Source organism: Physeter macrocephalus, chromosome 20 (genome assembly GCF_002837175.3).
Source record: "Physeter macrocephalus isolate SW-GA chromosome 20, ASM283717v5, whole genome shotgun sequence".
In the NCBI taxonomy this organism is placed as follows: Eukaryota; Metazoa; Chordata; class Mammalia; order Artiodactyla; family Physeteridae; genus Physeter; species Physeter macrocephalus.
Window position 1 is genome coordinate 37,613,385 of NC_041233.1, and position 18,191 is coordinate 37,631,575.

Consider the following 18,191-nt stretch of genomic DNA (forward strand, 5'->3'; position numbering starts at 1 on the left):
CTGGCTTCAGCTTCTTCCCCAGAACTTTGAAAGAAGTCATCATCAATCTCCTGCACTGTGACTTTCTTCTGCCGTTTCTGGCGACGGAGCACCCGTCTCCGATCACAGTTGCTGCCTTCCCCGGACAGGTCAGCCCCTGCCGCCTCGTCCTGCTCCTCCTCCGTGGGCAAGTACTCGGACACTTCACCCTCAGAGTCTCCCTCTGCCTTTGGCCTCACACCACACTCCAAGCGTTTCTTCCCCTTTAGCAATCCCACCTGCCCCTGGAACTGCAGAGCCCTCTTCTGGAGTTTCTTGATGTGTTTTTTCAAGCGCTTATCTGTTTTCGAGAGAACTTTGCCCCTCTTGTCTGGTTTGTTTTCACTGAGTGTTGAGCTCAGCTCAGAAGTGACCGAGGCCGGGGCTTTTTTAGTTGCTCTTTTATTACAAGTTTGCTTCTTTCTTTCAAAGGACAGTTTTGCTTGATCTGCCAAATACTTTTCAAAACCTGATGCTTCGTTGAGCATTAGTTTTCTGGGCTTTTTCTCCTGCTTCTGAGGGATCTGGGTACCAAAAGGTGTCATCTGACCAGTGCGGACGAGCTCTTCCCAAGCAGTCTCCTGAGCAGGCATGAGCATGCTGCCGAGGCAGGACGGCCCTGCTTCTGAAAGAGGGATGACAACACGTTGGGCACGAGCACAAAACTTTCCAAGAGAACAATGGGTACGTGCACTACTCAATACATAAATTTAAAAAAAGAAAAAAAAAAAGAAAAAAAAATCACTGACGTACTAAAGTAGATAACGTACTAAAAACAGAGTGAAATTTACTATAGCATTCATGCCGCATTTAGTATACTCCTATTCAAAAAGGTAACTTCTCAATAACTTTTCCCAAAATACTGCATTATCAATACTTTCTGTGCATCCAAAGACAGACCCAGTTGTATGTAACATACAGCGAGAGAAATTTTACCATGTTTCCTTATCAACTGCCCTTGAGGAAGCAATCTCCCAAGTTTCCACGTCACTGCTAATACCAGCATTCAGATGGACTTAAATACAAGAGACAGCAGAACTGAAAACAGACCTCTAAAGAATCAGCATGCACCTAAATAGGTAAAACATAAATGTGCCTCTGCACTGCCCAATAGGAGAGTCACCATATGGCTACTTAAATTTACGCTGAAAATTCATTCTCTCAGTGGTACTGGCCACATCTAAAGAATCAGCATGCACCTAAATAGGTAAAACAAATGTGCCTCTGCACTGCCCAATAGGAGAGTCACCATATGGCTACTTAAATTTACGCTGAAAATTCATTCTCTCAGTGGTACTGGCCACATTTCAAGCACTCAATAGCCACATGTGGCTAAAGGCTACCATAATGGATGACAGACAGCATTTCCACTATTGCAAAAAGGTCCAATAAACAGCACCGTGTTAGATGTGTGAAGTTAACTGACTGAAGGGATGAACTAAAGTTGGAAGTTATACCATAATAATAGAAAGCCACCCAAAAATCATCCCTCTTTCATTAGTTGAAATTAATCTCTAGCAAAATTACTTTACCCATAGCCAAAATACCAAAAGAAGTAAAAACTTAATAGGAAGGAATCCATATTCTGAAATTTGTATTTCTTGTAGGCCAATAATAGCACAGTGCAGTTTTTCATTAAATGTGCACTGAAGAAAAACATACATCAGAAAGTGCACAGGGCTTCCCTGGTGGCACAGTGGTTAAGAATCTGCCTGACAATGCAGGGTACACGGGTTCGAGCCCTGGTCCGGGAAGATCCCACATGCCACAGAGGAACTAAGCCCGTGCACCACAACTACTGAGCCTGCGCTCTAGAGCCCGTGAGCCACAACTACTGAGCCTGAGTGCCACAACTACTGAAGCCCACGTGCCTAGAGCCCATGCTCTGCAACAAGAGAAGCCACCGCAATGAGAAGCCTGCGCACCGCAAGGAAGAGTAGCCCCCGCTCGCCGCAACTAGAGAATGCCCGCACACAGCAATGAAGACACAACGCAGCCAAAAATAAATTAATTAATTAAAAAATTAAAAAAGAAAGTGCACAAATCCTAAGTGTACAGCTCAGTGAATTTTCAGAAAAAAAAAAAAAAAAAAAAAAACCCATAACACCAGCATCCAGATCAGGAAGCATAAATTACTAGGACCCCCAGATATGCCCTTCATGGTGCCTCCCAGCTTCTACCCCACAAGATACTGCCTGACCTATTAACACTGTAGACAAGTTGTACCTGGTTTTCAACTTAATGGAATGTCTGTACTTGTATCTGGTTTCTTTTGTTCAACATTATGCTTGTGTGAGTCACACTTACTACTGAATATAATTGCAGTTTGTTGATTCTCATTGCTGTTAGTATTCTATTATAACTCTACTACAATTTTTCCATTCTAGTGTTACTGGACATTTGGGTAGTTTCCAGGTTTGGGCTGCTAGGAATAATGTTGCTATGAGTATTCCAGTACACATTCTTTGGTAATGTATGTATATAATTCTTTGGGTATATTAAGCTTTAGCAGACACCACCAAACAGATTTCCAAAGTGGTCCTATCAATTTTAAGTTCCACCAACAGTGTTTGAGAGTTTCAACTGGTCCACATTCTTGCCAATCCACTTTAGCTATGCTGGTAGGCATGTAGTAGTACCACTTTGTGACTGTAATTTGTATTTCCCTAGTGACTAATGAACTAGGGAATCTTTACGTAAGATCTGTTGATCTTTTGGGTAGCATATTGTGAAGAAAATGTTCAAATCTTTTGCCCATTTTTCTCATATGTGGTCTGTCTTTAAAAGAAAAAAAAAAAAGATTTCTAGGAGTTCATACATTCTGGACTCAAGTCCCTGGACTGATACAGATACTGCAAACATCTTTTCCCATTCTGCAGCTTGCCTTTTCACTCTCTTAAATGCTATCTTTCAGCAAACATAAGATCTTAGTTGTAACATAGTTCATTTATCAAATCTTTTCCTTTACTGTGAGCATTTTTGTGCCTTGTTAAATCTTTGCCCCAAGATCATGAAAATGTTTTCCTATGTTATATCCTAAAAGCTTTGTTTTACCCTTAACGTTGAAATCTACAATCCATTTGGAATTTATTTTTGTACACTGTATAATGGGCCAATATTCACTTTATCTTCATGTGGGTTAACCCAGCACACTTAGTGAAAAGACGATTCTTCTCCACAGCACTGTACTGCCACATCTGTCATAAATTAAGTGACCACATATGGGTGGGTCTGTTTGCTGGACACTCTACTCTGTCCCTTTGGTGTATTTGTCTATCCTTATGCCACTACAGTGTCTTACTTACTATAGGTTAGTAATAAGTCTGGATATTTTGTTCTTCTTCAAGATTGCCTTGGCCATTCTTGACCCAATGCATGTTTATATAAATTTTAGAATCAGGCTGTTAGTGCCACCCACCCTCAGCCTACTCTTCCTACTATACACCCTCTCCCTCAAAAAACTCCCTGAAATTTATATTGGGGTTGCACTGAAACTATAAGTGGATAGAACTGACATCATTACAATACTGTATCTTCCAATCTATGACCATGGTGTATTTCCCCATTTATTTGCCTTCTTTAATTTTTCAATGACATTTTGTAGTTTTTAACGTAGAGAGCGCTGAAGAAAACTACCTTTTTTACTAAGAGTTATTTCCAGGTATTTGATTTTGATCGTAATTGCCATCTTTATTAAATTTTATTTTTTGTTTTTGCTCGTTATGTAGAAATATGACTGATTTTTATTTATTGACCTTGTATCCAATGACACTGCTAAATTCACATGGTAATTCCAATAGACTTCCCACTGATTCTTTCGGATTTTTGATATGACCAATCACATATGCTGTAAATAATGATGGTTTTATTTCTCTTCTTACATTACTACACTATCCAGTACAATGCTGAACAGGAAAGGTGATAGCAAGCACTTCATCTCATCCCAGATCAGAGGAGCAAAGCCAACTGTTGCAAAGTTTATCCCACCTAATTCCAGGAAAGGATTCTTTAATCAGATAATCCTCACAACAATTAGGAAACGGATCACTATGTGGAGACCAGGGGAAAGGAAGCCTCAGGGAAGCATGTGAGCAAAGAAATGAAGGTCTACTATGCTATGCCCATCTCAAAGCAGACTTGGAAAAGTTAAAGAATGTAACCAAGGTCTATACCTGGGCAATACAGAGCTGGGGTACACAAAGCCTAGACACTCTGTTCTCCTGCCCCACCAAACAGGGCAGAGCACCACGGAGAGGGAAGGTATCCCAGAAGGGATGGAGGAGGAAGGGTTATAAGAGAGACCAGGAGTCTGAAGTGTTAGCTGGAGCCCCACTGGAGAGGCATAATAGGAACCAGGAGTTCAGAAAAAGGGCAAAGCCATAGGTCTACAGATTTATAAGATACTAGAAACTAGGTGGCCACAAAAGCCATAGGGAATAGATGAGATTATTTGGGGAGAGGTAGTATAAGAAGAAGGCCGGGCTTCCCTGGTGGCACAGTGGTTGAGAATCGGCCTGCTAATGCAGGGGACACGGGTTCGAGCCCTGGTCTGGAAAGATCCCACATGCCGCAGAGCAACTAGGCCCGTGAGCCACAACTACTGAGCCTGCGCGTCTGGAGCCTGTGCTCCGCAACAAGAGAGGCCACGATAGTGAGAGGCCCGTGCACCGCGATAAAGAGTGGCCCCCGCTTGTCACAACTAGACAAAGCCCTCGCACAGAAACAAAGACCCAACACAGCATAAATAAATAAATAAATTAATTAAAAAAAAAAAAAAAAAAAGCGGCGGCTCAGGGCTTCCCTGGTGGCACAGTGGTATAGAATCTACCTGCCAATACAAGGGACATGGGTTCAACCCCTGGTCCACGAAGATCCCACATGCTGCGGAGCAACTTAGCCCGTGCGCCACAACTACTGAAGCCCGCACGCCCTAGAGCCCGTGCTCCGCAACAAGAGAAGCCACTGCAATGAGAAGCCCACACACCACAATGAAGACTCAACGCAGCCTAAAATAAATAAATAAATAAATAAATTTATAAAAAAGAAGAAGAGGGCTCAGCAAGAAATTCTGAGAATAATCAACATTTAAGATAAGCCTAGAAAAGCTGGTCAAAGAAAACTAAACAGAAATGGTCAGAAGGCTAAAAGGAAAACCAGAAGAGAGACATGGATCCTGGAAGGCAGGGAAGTATCAGCTGCTACAGACAGGCGAAGTGGAGTTTTTGGATGGGGGAAGTAACAATTAATCCTGGGCCAAGTTTTACCAAATAAATAATAGGTAGCAAAAGACAGCAGCAAGTTCTAGTCAGCCAGACCAGGACAACAGTTTTTTTACCAATGAGAAATATGGCATATCGGCAGCAGAAAGCACTCCTCATAGGCCCAATGGATTCTGCGAGACGTTAATAGCACATCTAATATTTATTTTTTTTCCAATGCCTCAATTAATTCTCACAATTCTCTTGTCTTACTGAATAGACTTCTGGAATTAGGAGAAAATATTTGCCTGAAGGGTTTAAATCTGTACTTCAACTAGAAAATAACTGAACAGCTACCAACAATTTCTAAACACACATGCACACACACTGACCACAAAGATTTTTCGTTTCAGAGCTTATGCATCTTCCCAAAATGTTTCCCAAAAGATGCCCATCCAGGTCAGTGATATAAACAAAATCATGGCTATGGATTAAATAACCTGAATTAAGATGCCCTTTCTTCAACAACAAAATTGATGCTTGGAAAGCCTGCCAAATATGTCCCCAAAACATATTTAAAAGAAATTCTATGAATGTTGATGGATGATGCTTGGTCAACAAAACGTAATTCAATCAAGATGTTGGGTGTCTACGAAATCAATTATAAAAGAATGTTAAAATTTCTAATTTATTAGATGTAATACTAAATGCGCACCAGTAGCCTCCATTAGACTGAGTTAAAAATTTACTTTCTTTCTCTGAAACCCCATAAGACTTAAAATAGATTTGGTTCTACAGGTGTGGAGAATAAAATTTTCCTGTATCTCTTTTGTCACTAAGTAAACAAATGTATTTTTCCCAACACCCAGGCCAGAACTGAAGAGACACCCTCCACTGACGAGAGGCATCAGGCATCAATTTGAGAACAGAGACACTGTCCCCAGTATCCTCACCTGCGTCCTCCTCCTCCAGACTGGCATGATCTAGTTCAACTTTTACCTCTGCTCCCCCAAGGATAGCCTGGAGACGTTTTTGTTTTGCTGTGATCTTCTTCAGCTGTTGTTCCTTAATTGGTAGATATTGAATACAAAAAACAGCAATGAAGTGATTAAATGTTAAATACAAAAGACAGCATAACAAAATTTTAAAAACTTTAATCAAGAGCAAAATAAAAATAAAACAGAACTACCATATATTACTATTACTACAGAAAACCTTATTTGAATAACTGCCACTTTCCTAGCAGAAAGGAGCCCTCAAAGCATGTCCATCGGGCAGCATCCCTGTCCCCACCCACTCTCCTGACTGGGCGGTACAGCTCTCTACTTGCCTGAGCAGCTAAGTTCACGTGCACTGACTCTCCACTGACTTGGGAGGTGGAACTGCTCTACATGGTTTCCCCATTACACACTGGGTAAATCACTGAATTTCTCTGTTTCTGACCTTAGCAGCCAATGGGCTATGAGGTCAATAGGCTGTAGGGATAAGAAACAAACACAAATGTTCAAACAGTTGAAAAAGTCAGTCACCTTTGATAATCTACCATATTTATGACTGTCCTTTATAGTATCCTACCCAATCACAAAATTTTAAAGGGAAAATCTATTTTGATACACCCTTTTACTCTGTCCTCCCCGGGCCCCCCTTTGTCTTGTCTCCCTCTACATCACCAGAGCTTGGATATGCGACCATTCCTAGGGACTCCCTAATTAACTAGGCCTGTGGTAGGTGGTTCTTCTTCCCAAGGTCAAGAATGCTTGAACGCCAGACATGAGTGTGGGGCAAGGGGACATCCTGATTATAAACACCATGTTGTAATGACCTGTAATTCCTTTTACTGTATCTCACAGTTTTTCTCTCAGCAAACTCTCATACAAAACAGCCTGTCTCTGAATAGTCTCTCTCTAAACAGCAAAGAGCTGCTAAAGAAAGACAGGAATATACAACCAAGTTAGACCAGTACCTAAAGGGGCCTAAGACTGGTCCTCTCTGCTCTTCGAAACCCCAGCCCACCAGAAGCCCACTATTCACATGCTCCACGAGAAGCCAGGCGGTCTCCTCTCTGCTTTGGGGAGACCCCGGGTGCCTCAAGCCACTGTGAGCTCTGACCTTTGGGCTGCTGCTGTGGAGTTAAGTGAGAGAGACAGTGTGGAGAAGATCATGAACCAGTGAGTGGAGAGCAAAAGGAGGAACCAAGGTTAACCACACCTCACAAGTAGAGCCTGAATAAGAGCTGTGAAGACTCTACTCACTGCACTGAATCAACTGCAAGCACAAGGCAATCTGCTAGTCACTTCGGATGGCAGCAATAAAATGATCAAAACTAGTCATTTCTACCTCCTGCAATATATTGTCATGAAGTGTACATAAATTCTAAAAAATGTTTCAAAGCTCATAAAAACAATGTCATAAGTAACAGACAGTCCCTACCCTTAAGTCCTCCAACCCTAAGTGCAGACCCGGTCAGTGTGGCTGGGTGATGACTGAACACCGAAGGCCAGCCTCTCAGAACAGCGATCATGAGTGTGTGAGGGGCGAGGGCTGGGTCGATGGGAAACGTCTGCAGACAATCAGCGCAAGCAGGAGCTGAGCAGGAAAAAGCCCAAGTCCACACAAGACAAGGAGACGGCATGAGAGGCCAGCATGCCAAACAAGAACCTAAGCTGGGGAAAGAAAGTGGTGCCGCAGGGAGACTATGAAAGTACCCGAGTGAGGAGGCACGCAAAGCCAAAAGAGGAACTTTTTCTCAGTTACATATGTATGCGTACATATGTGCATTTTTAGAAACACTCTTTAAGCAGCGGATGTTAAAGGGAAACAGCCAAAAAATTAAACGTATAAAAGGAACTCAAAAGTTTCTGTTATAAATTTGCTTCACATCTTACCAGTACTTTTCAGAATAGCTATTTCCTAAATATTAAATGAGCCTAAATAATGACTTTTGCAAAAATGCAACTTAGTGTGTTATTTGGAGTCACCTTGTTATACTTCTGTCGTTTTACAGAATCTAGTTTCCTGTTGATGTCTTTGTTGGTGGCAGCTTGAGGGCTAAGTTGTTCAATAATTTTATTGATTTGCCTTAGGGATGTCGTACTTGACCTGAAAAAGAAGATAAAATGTCCATTTTCCACTCTGGTAACATCTTTTATAGAATAACATGAAGAGAGAAATGCTAAAAACATGTCCCTTTTACTTCTTATTAACTAAAAGACAAAAGAAACTAAACCAGAATACATATTCTTTTTGGCCACTAATAGAACTTGAAGGGTTATTAGAAGTCTAAGATGACTGCTCATGTTTTCCTTTAATCTGGCCAATTTTAATCAGTTCATTCCCATTTGCAAGCAGATTCATTCATTCTACAAGCATTTTAAGGGTCTGCTCTATTCAAAAGACTGTACAAAAACAATAGGCAATAAGTTGTCCCTTTATATGAAAAAATGCATACAATTTTTTTTTGAGAGTTAATTTTTTAGAGCAGTTTTAGGTTCACGGCAAAACTGACAGGAAGGTAAAGATTTCCCATATACTCCCTGCCCCAAATACACACAGCGTACCCCATCACAACTCATACATGGGTGTTTAAACATGGCCTTTAACATGGCCTTTAACATGGCCTTAACATGTTAAGGCCTTTGGGCTTCCCTGGTGGCGCAGTGGTTGTGCGTCCGCCTGCCGATGCAGGGGAGCCGGGTTCGCGCCCCGGTCTGGGAGAATCCCACGTGCCGCGGAGCGGCTGGGCCCGTGAGCCATGGCCGCTGAGCCTGCGCGTCCGGAGCCCGTGCTCCGCAACGGGAGAGGCCGCAGCAGGGGGAGGCCCACATACCACAAAAAAAAAAAAAAAAAAGTTAAGGCCTTTAATAAACCTACCTTTAATAAACCTACCATGGCCTTTAAACATGGGTGTTTAAAGGCCATTATGGAAGTCTCCCAAAGCTTGGAAAAGTACTAAAAATATTTAAACATCTTCTTATATAGGTCAGGCAACTGTGACAATATTTTTCTTTTGCATGACTAGAAGACTTACTTGCTGTCGTTTTACACTTCGTAGTGCAAAGAAAAAAAATCAATTTATAACACATTGCTCCTAAAATAGACATCATAGAATTGTAACTCCCAATTTTCAAAACACAAATTCAATCTCAACACTTGTGTAATTTGCTGTTTGTACCCTTTGTGGATTTCAGGAGAAAAGATGTTATCAATGCAAGTTACTGGCAGTCTCAGTACATGTCACCATCTGTCTAGTGTTAGGCGGCCTCTAGTGTTAGGTGACTCTGCAGCACCCTGCTCTGTCACCTCTGCAAGCAGTGGATACATTTCCCAGATCGAATGTAACGGGTGTGTTCATTATATGGCATCAAGGTCCTCATACCTGAAGGTCAGACTACAACTATTGGAGAACACCTGCTGCTCAAGAGGCCCAAAGAACACACCAGAAAACTGTTAGCAGAAAACATGCCCTTTAAGTGCCAACAGCTGCCTGTACCACAGCGCCCCCACCCCCCCACCCCCACCCCGTAGCCAAAAGCTCTACGTGCCTCCCTCCCCCTCCCCCTCCCCCAGCCGCTCCCACCTGAGACCACACCATCCCTCCAACCGGTCCTCCCCTTCCCCTTCCTGTTTCCCTGACACAGCCGAGAACATTGGCCAAGGGAGGGCAGACTGGCAACGGAGAGCGAGCTCAATTCAATCCTCTGCCCCGTCTTCCAGCCCAGGTCCAGGGCACCCCCTTCCCCACCAGTGTGCTGTGCGCAACACGGCCCAGGTCTGTTTCTCCTCTAAAGCACAAGTGAAGTCTCTATGGGACTTCACCTTTCTTTATAGAGTCAAAAGTACAACAGAAGAAAGGAAAAGCAAGGAGTTGTTTCTGTTTCTAGAAATGCAAATCTGAAAAGGTACCAAAAGACTGGCCCTAGGTTTAGGCACAGGAAACTGGAAAGAAATTATAGGACGGGGGTGGGGCGGGGCGGGGGGCCGGACGGATATGTTCCTGGTATCTGGAGTAGGACATATCAGAACTTTAGGAACACTTCTCCTGAGAACCATTCTGTGCACAAGCTTGCAAAATCTGGGGCACTTAGAACAGTGCTTCTCTCCAGGACATCATGTGTAAACAAGCTGCCGTGAATGGAACTGAACCCCTAACTACTGTGTACAATGCTCCTGAGCGAAAGGGCTGGGGTTTAGACACAAGGTCAAGGACCACCCTTACTGACCCCATCCTCCAATTAAAGGTTCTATAAATCTCCTAAATTTCTGGACTACCACAGCTATTGTCTGAATCTCTCCGTCATATGTAAATACAAACTCTATAATCCGAGAGAAGGTGGTCCACTCACATGAGGTCGTCCAGCACTGACCGATACTCCTTCTCCGCATCCGCAAGCTGGGCCACGCGGCTGGCCTCATGGATGGCGCTGTCCACCTGCTGAAGCACCCCTTGCTCCAGCACGTCCTGGTCATAGACATCCACACCCAAACCCTGCAGCTCCAGGGCCTGTGCACTGGGCTCCACCGCCTGGATCTGATGTCTGTTGATATGCAGCAGGGCTGGCCCTCTCTTTGGAAGTTCCGAGGGATACCCCTTGGCGGAAGTGGAGGATCCATTAGCAGGGGAACAAGAGGGGAGGCTCTCCCCCAGCTCCACATCGCCATCGTTTTCCTGCTTGATTGTCCCCTCTGCACTCTCACTGATATCCTGACTCTGTGAACAGTCTTGCTCCGGAGTTTGACTTGAGTGGGCGATTCTCTCATTTGGCATCCTCTACAGACAATCTAAAAGGAAAACAATTTTTCAGTAAGCCTTTCAGTTATATAGAATTGATATTTATATAGTTTCTTAAATATCTTATGATTAAAGCAGCCAATTTCTAAAATAATCAAGAAATAATCCTCCAATTATACATAAATTTAAGTTCCCAAGTATTTTTCTTAAAAGGACACAAGCTATAGATCTTCTTGAGTTCTGATAATTGAGAAAAATTAACCAAAGAAAAAAAAAGAAGAAGAAATGCAGTATCACCAACAAACGACACTGGGGTAGCCAGCTAAGAAAGCTGGCAACCAGAATCCTGAATCATGCCCACAGAGTCTTCTCCAAATCAACTGAAGTCATTTCACTGCTTCTTTCCAAGTTAGCCTCTTCACTGCATTATGGCACAAGTGACCTACATTATAGTGGCAAGATCAACTGTAAAGTATAGATTTAGTGACTTGAGAGAGATTCTCTACAAATCTAACACTAAAAACTTTTAGGTTGAACTCCAAAAAACAGAAACTCTGAACAAGAGGTAATAAATAGCACCACTCAAATCAGAATCTAAGGAAGATTAATTAAAATATTCTCAAAAATAACTCCATTTCAATGCATGGTATCATTTCTCACTATCAGGCTGGCAAAAACATGATGACTGATAATATCCAGGAGAGGCAAGAAAAATCCACTGTCACATAATGCTGGTGGGAACATAAGTTAGTAAAATTCTTTTGGAAGGCAATTTAGCAATATCTATCAAGATTTAAAATTCACATTACTAGGCACTTATTCCAGAGAAATACTCACATATACATAAGGATATTTATTGTAGCATGTATTTAAATAGTTTTTAAAAGGCATTCAGTATTTTCAATGGTAGTGATATAAAAGCTAAGTAAGACGAAAAAAGTCACATCGTATGAAGACATTTATATTGGAAAACAACGTGTATCCACATCTGTGTGTATGGAATGCATTCCAAATGATCTGGAGACACAAACTAAACCCGCGACAGCTGGGAGGGGGAAGCAGAAGGAACAGGTAGGAATAAAGGGGAACTCTCACATTTTACTCCAAGAAATCAAGAACTCCTTGAATGAAAATGTGTTCGCTGTATAACTCCATCGAATAAATACTTTTATATACATTAAAAAAAGTGACAGCTTTTCTTTTTATTTAACTGTGAATAAACTAAGGTTTCTTTCAGCACTAAAATTTTATTTCTATGAAATGACGACAAATTCCCCAACAAGCCCCACTCATTCCTCATTAAGTAAAATGATCCCAGTGGCCAAGCACTAGGATACAAAGCTGCCAGGAACTTAAGTGTCATACGGCCCTAAGCAGCTCGCTCACTAGTGGAGGAGAAGCATGCCAGTAACAACACAGAGGGGCAGGTCTGTAAAAGAGGCACAGGCAAGAGCCCAGGTGGGGGACTTCCCTGGTGGCACAGTGGTTAAGAATCCGCCTGTCAATGCAGGGGACATGGGTTGGAGCCCTGGTCCGGGAAGATCCCACATGTTGTGGAGCAACTAAGCCCATGCGCCACAACTACTGAGCCTGTGCTCTAGAGCCCACGAGCCACAACTAGTGAGCCCGCACGCCACAACTACTGAAGACTGCGCGCCTAGAGCCCATGCTCCAAAACAAGAGAAGCCACCGCATGAGAAGCCCACGCACTGCAACGAAGAGTAGCCCCCGCTCGCCACTAGAGAAAACCCGCACACAGCAAGACCCAACGCAGACCAAAAAGAATAATTAATTTTTGGAAGTTATCTTACGAACTTAATAAATTCTTTAATTCAAATGAAAATCTTTGATCAATGTAGTCTTCAAAATTAACATTACCTACAGTATTTAGAGCAAGTCAGTTTGGAATATACACTGAGATGTTTTTCTACCAGTAAAGATATAGAATCTATTTCCCTTTTTTCCTTCTGTTTCCCTGTGACCAAGGGCATATATATTTCTTTTTCCTGTAAATTCATTTTTTTTTGAATTTTTGAATTTTATTTTATTTATTTTTTATACAGCAGGTTCTTATTAGTTATCCATTTTATACATATTAGTGTATATATGTCAATCCCAATCTCCCAATTCATCACACCACCACCACCACCCGCCATTTTCCACCCGTGGTGTCCATACGTTTCTTCTCTACATCTGTGTCTTAATTTCTGCCCTGCAAACTGGTTCATCTGTACCATTTTTCTAGGTTCCACATATATGCGTTAATATACGATATCTGTTTTTCTCTTTCTGAGAAAAAAAGAGGCCAGGTGGGCACAAAGCAAAGGACAGTGCACTGGGTCTGGAGTTCAAAAAACACATACAAACTGAGATTTGAACATGTGACCGAGGATCTGATATACAGGAGGTGTTCATACACGCTGAAAGGAAGTAAGGTTCAGAGAGGAATCTAAAATAACAAGTCTGGTCTGGACAACTGAGTCACTCGTGAATTCAGTCACAAAAATATGTATCAGAAAAGCAGCAGATGGGAAGCAGGGAGAGCTGGCAGTAACGTGTCCAGCTGGCACGCAGGCAGAAATGCAAATCTAGGCTCTAGAGAAAATCTGGACAAGATGTGGATGCACTGGCAGAGTAAACAGCCCGAGCGATCCCAAGGCTGTGACAGGTACCAAAGATCCTTTTAGAGGGTAAGAAGAGGCTAACACTGAAAAGGTTAAAAGAGAACAGCAGAGTAAGAAAGTTCCTCCATTTGGGGCCGTTCTGATTATTTTCAGGAGGAAAGATAAGATTGGCACTCTATCATTTTCAACAGAGAGAGCAGGATTCTGGCTCAGAGTCTTCAAACTAGCTGGAATTTAACAATTCTGTTTTCATTGTTCTTATTTGTATGTATATAAAGATTTCCTTTTCAGGTTAAAAAAAGACATTAAATCCATCAAAATATTAAGTAATAACACTGTAGTACAAAGAAGAGGTTAAGATAATAATGTTTGGAGAAACTTCTAATAACAGAAAAAGAGTAAGAGGGAATGGTTAAAAATGGAAAATAATAGGGCAAGTTCCAAAGGAAACCAGAAAGGGTCCAGTGGATTTGGAAAGTAGGTCGCTAGTTACCTTAGTAAAAGAAACCTTAGTGGAGCAAAGGGGACAAGGCCAGACTGTAGTGGGATAAGAAGTGAGTACAGAAGGAAACAGAGGCCTTATTCCCCTTAAGGATAGGCCATGGCAGGGAGATCACTGGAATAATAAAGTAATCAGAGGATGAGGTAAAGATGCTGAGTAATTGACCTTGGGGTCCAAGCTAGGTAGATTTTTTAAAAACAAGCCAGAAGGGACTGGAGGAGGGAGGGAAGGAGGGAGAAAGGGAAGGGAAGCGAAAAGGGAAAAAAGAAATAAGGAAGCAGTCAAGAAGCCACTTGGAGAATGGACCAAAGGGCAAGTCTCCTGGGAATAAGAGATGAAAACAAGTAAGTTCTCCTCAGAAGGTAAAGAGTTTCCAAAGTGAAATAAATTATATGACATTCAATAAATATTTATTGAGTGACTTCCCTAGTGGTCCAGTGGTTAAGACTCCACGCTCCCAATGCAGGGGGCCAGGGTTCGATCCCTGGTCAGGGAACTAGATCCTGCATGCCGCAACTAAGAGCCCGCATGCCAGCGCAGCCAAATAAATAAATATATTTTTAAAAAATATTTATTGAAAGTCAATTACACCAGGCAATGTACTAGGTTAACTAGTTTCCATCCCCATAGAGCTCAGAGGCTCTTGCAGATGACACAGTTTAAGAATTTTATATATACATATACATATTTACGTATAAGTATGTATTTATACATAAATTATACACACACACAAATGTAACTGTGGTAACTGCCATAAGAAGAAAGTACAGGATTCTTTATGACAAAATAACATAAGAGCCTAATTGACATTGCAGAGGTAGGTGTGAGGTCAGGGAGGTCTCTCTGATAAAGTGATATTTGAACCAGCATCTGCAGGATGAATAGGAGTTAACAGGCCAAAAGTGAACATTTTGCAAAGAAACAGCATGTGTAATTCCTAAGGCTGGAAAGAGCTGGTGCAGTTGGAAAAATGGAAGAAGGCTGCATTGTGAGAAATCTTTTATTTTATTTTACATGAATAACAGAGTTAAAGGAGCTGATAAAGACTCCATTTATTGTGTAAATTCTACAAAGCATCTTCTAACACTCTGTAAGGCTTAATCATCTGAGAAAACAATATCTTCATTGTCTTTCTTTAAGCACTGGGGCTTCTGTGGGATGAGCTGTATTCTGGTTGGGAGGTTTGGTTGAATGCATGCAGAGCTGGGGAGGGGAACGGGCATAAGTGAAGACAGAGGGGCAGGGAGGGGCCCTGAGGAAACACGAACTTGGATTTTTCTCCAAGTGTAATGGAGTGACTTCGAAGTTTTAAACAGGGTGACAATGGCATGACCCAATTTATGTTTGTAAAAGACCAGTTGGACTACTGTACGGATAATGGATTGGAGGAAACAGTGCAACATGGACATGCTGGGACACGTACGGGTGACAAGTGACAGAAGCTTGGAACAGGGAGACAGCACTGAAGATGGATGCTACGTGGGAAATCTTTCTGTTACGGAACTTACATGCGGACTGTTCAATCCTCCTTCACATACTCCCACTTTACTGTATCAATGCCTAAAGTGCCTGACTTGTACTTACCCCGATTCTCTCTTTCAAATAACAACTCCAGGGTTTTAATCGAGATCAAACAGGGCCGCGCTGCCCCTGCGCGCGGGGGCCGAACACAAAGCCGAAAAGTTAATGCTTAGATGCCGGCCCGCCCGCCCGTGGCGGAACCAGAAGCTGGGACAACCCCCGGCCCCCCCCAGGTGAGCGCCCCGCAGCGTCACTTCCGGCCGCAGGTGGGCTGGCGCGTTAGGCTAGGGCCCGGCCCGAGGGCCGGCTCCCGTCAGCCCGCGCGGATGGGCTTCTTCCCGGCTGCCAGGGGTCCAGGCAGGGCCACGGCCGCCTGGACAGCCCGAGCGGGCCCCAGATATCTCCCGCCCGACGTTCAACCTAGCCGCCAGAACACTCACCCCAGGGCCGCGCGGCCAACCGTACAAAAACGTAGACGCTGCCGCCTTCGGCAACAGCCTTGCAACAGGGACTGGGACCGGCCGCGGCGCGTGCGTCTTCTGCCCGCCGTAAGCACCGCCCCCAACAATGACCCGACGGGCTTGCGCGCGTGGGGCCTACGGCGCATGCGCCGGCTCTAGGGTTTATTTTGAACTGCGGGCGAGACCACGTGGTTTGAGCGGAGGCTGCAGCCCCGCCTTTCTACCTGTGAACCGGGTACGAAAGTGGTCTAGGCTGCTGACCTGTGGCTTGTGGCCTGCGCTTCACTTGTGGTGAAAAATGCCTCTGTAGTAAGGCGGTTATAAGAATTAAAAGACATGTTTCCAGAAAAAGAGAGAGAAGTACGTATACTAGTGTGCCGTGCAAATGTAAGTGCTTACAATTAACCATGAACTCCAAAAAGAAAGTGAGCTTGGGGAAGGGAGCTGGCTTGAGCACTGCACGTTTCAGTAGCCGCGCAGTAGGCGTAGTGACCTCTCTTGGTCAAACGGCACGGCTGTTAGCACGTAATAGGGCTTATTTTATCTCTGTTCCCCCCTTCGCTCTACACACACACACACACACACACACACACACACACACACATAGTGGGCCTACGTCAATGTCTTGATTGCATTAGTGAGCCAGTCATTTAATATTTGTCCTCCGATCAAAGAGGTAAGGAGAATTTTGAGCCAGGTGAGAATTTAGCTGGGAACATTTGCAGAAACGAGATGTTCACACACGGGTTCAGAACAAAGGGAGGAAATTGAGCTACACCTGAGGAAGGAGTAGCCCACGATGGGTGGCAGCTGTACCGTACAGCAGCTTCTTAGCCCAGGGATTCCTGCTCTGGGAGAGGGTGGATTTTCCAGGGGCCAGAGCCAGAAAGTCCTCTGGGAGTGGCAGTGACTGTGGGAAGGATCTTTGGGGCCTAGGTAGGGAGGTGCCTTACTCATTTTGAAGGTAGGAAAAGGGGGTGGGAAGTGTACTTGATAATGCTCAGTAATACCACTGTATCTCTCCTGTTAGCAGTGCCAATCTACGTATGCCTAGAGCCATCCCACATCAAAATATAACTTGTTTTTTTAAAAAGGAATAAAGAATTCTAGTCATCTCTTGAATAAAATATTGAAAATAGTAATGCATCGATAAGATATTAGTTTTAATGCTTGAATGTCAGAGCAGTTTCTCCCAGATATATAGTGGTTACCAACCGTTCTGAGAATGAGGTCCACTTTTTAATGTGTATTATTTTGGTGAGCCCCTGTGTATCATTCAGAATTTGGACAGGAAGCAGATGGTACACTCAGACTAGGTAGTTGAGAAGAATTAATAACAATGTTTACAGAGGTGTGGGCAGGGTTTAGGAAGACAACTCAGGATGGCAAAGTAACCCTGGGGCTAGCAAGAGACCAGGAGCCTCTGTTCCCATCTGTTAGGGGCTAGATTGCATCCCCCCAAATTCATTTGAAATTCTAACCCCCAGTACCTCAGAATGTGTATTTGGGGATCTGTTCTTTAAAGACCCTAAAAACCTTTAATTAAGTTAAGATGAGGTCATTAGGGTAGGCCCTAATCCAATAAAACTGGTGTCCTTATAAGAAGAGGAGATCAGGACACAGACACAGAGGAAAGACCATATGAAGACACAGGGAGAAGATAGCCATCTACAGGCCAAGAAGAGAGGACTCAGAAGAAAACCCTACAGACACCTTGGTCTCAGACTTCTGGCCTCCAGAACTGTGAGAAAATTAACTTCTGTAGTTTAAGCCACCTAGTCTGTAGTACTTTGTATGGCAGCCCTACCAAACTAATACACCATCCCTGGGCCTGAAGGGGTAATGGGAGGATACAGGTTCAGAAGAGAGTAGCTGAGTGGAGAAGACCACTTGACCAGAGGAATGCACAAACCTGTGATCACTCAGCAGGAGGGGACTAGGGAGATAAATACCCACACCTCACTATCCTCCATTATTTCATCTGCTGGTGCATCCCACTGGACAAAACCACTGAAGCCAGAGGGCAAGGGAGCCTGTTGATGCCCATCTATATAGATCAGTATCTTAGAGCACAGGGCAGGGTCGAGAGAGATGGGAGTGGATCTGGAACATCAAACAAGATATGCATCATACCCCACA

The 18,191-nt window shown here is 43.4% G+C and overlaps 1 protein-coding gene across 1 annotated transcript in view; it reads right to left on the minus strand.

Annotated features, from left to right (window-relative positions):
* ERCC6 (ERCC excision repair 6, chromatin remodeling factor) overlaps positions 1 to 16,289 on the minus strand; it is a 73,850-nt gene extending 57,561 nt beyond the window's left edge. The window contains 5 exon segments of the mRNA XM_007130488.4: positions 1 to 643; positions 6,170 to 6,281; positions 8,195 to 8,315; positions 10,559 to 10,994; positions 16,032 to 16,289. Coding sequence (XP_007130550.2) covers positions 1 to 643; positions 6,170 to 6,281; positions 8,195 to 8,315; positions 10,559 to 10,980 — 1,298 coding nt within the window. The 5' untranslated portion in view covers positions 10,981 to 10,994; positions 16,032 to 16,289.
* Between the last annotated feature and the right edge of the window lie 1,902 nt (positions 16,290 to 18,191).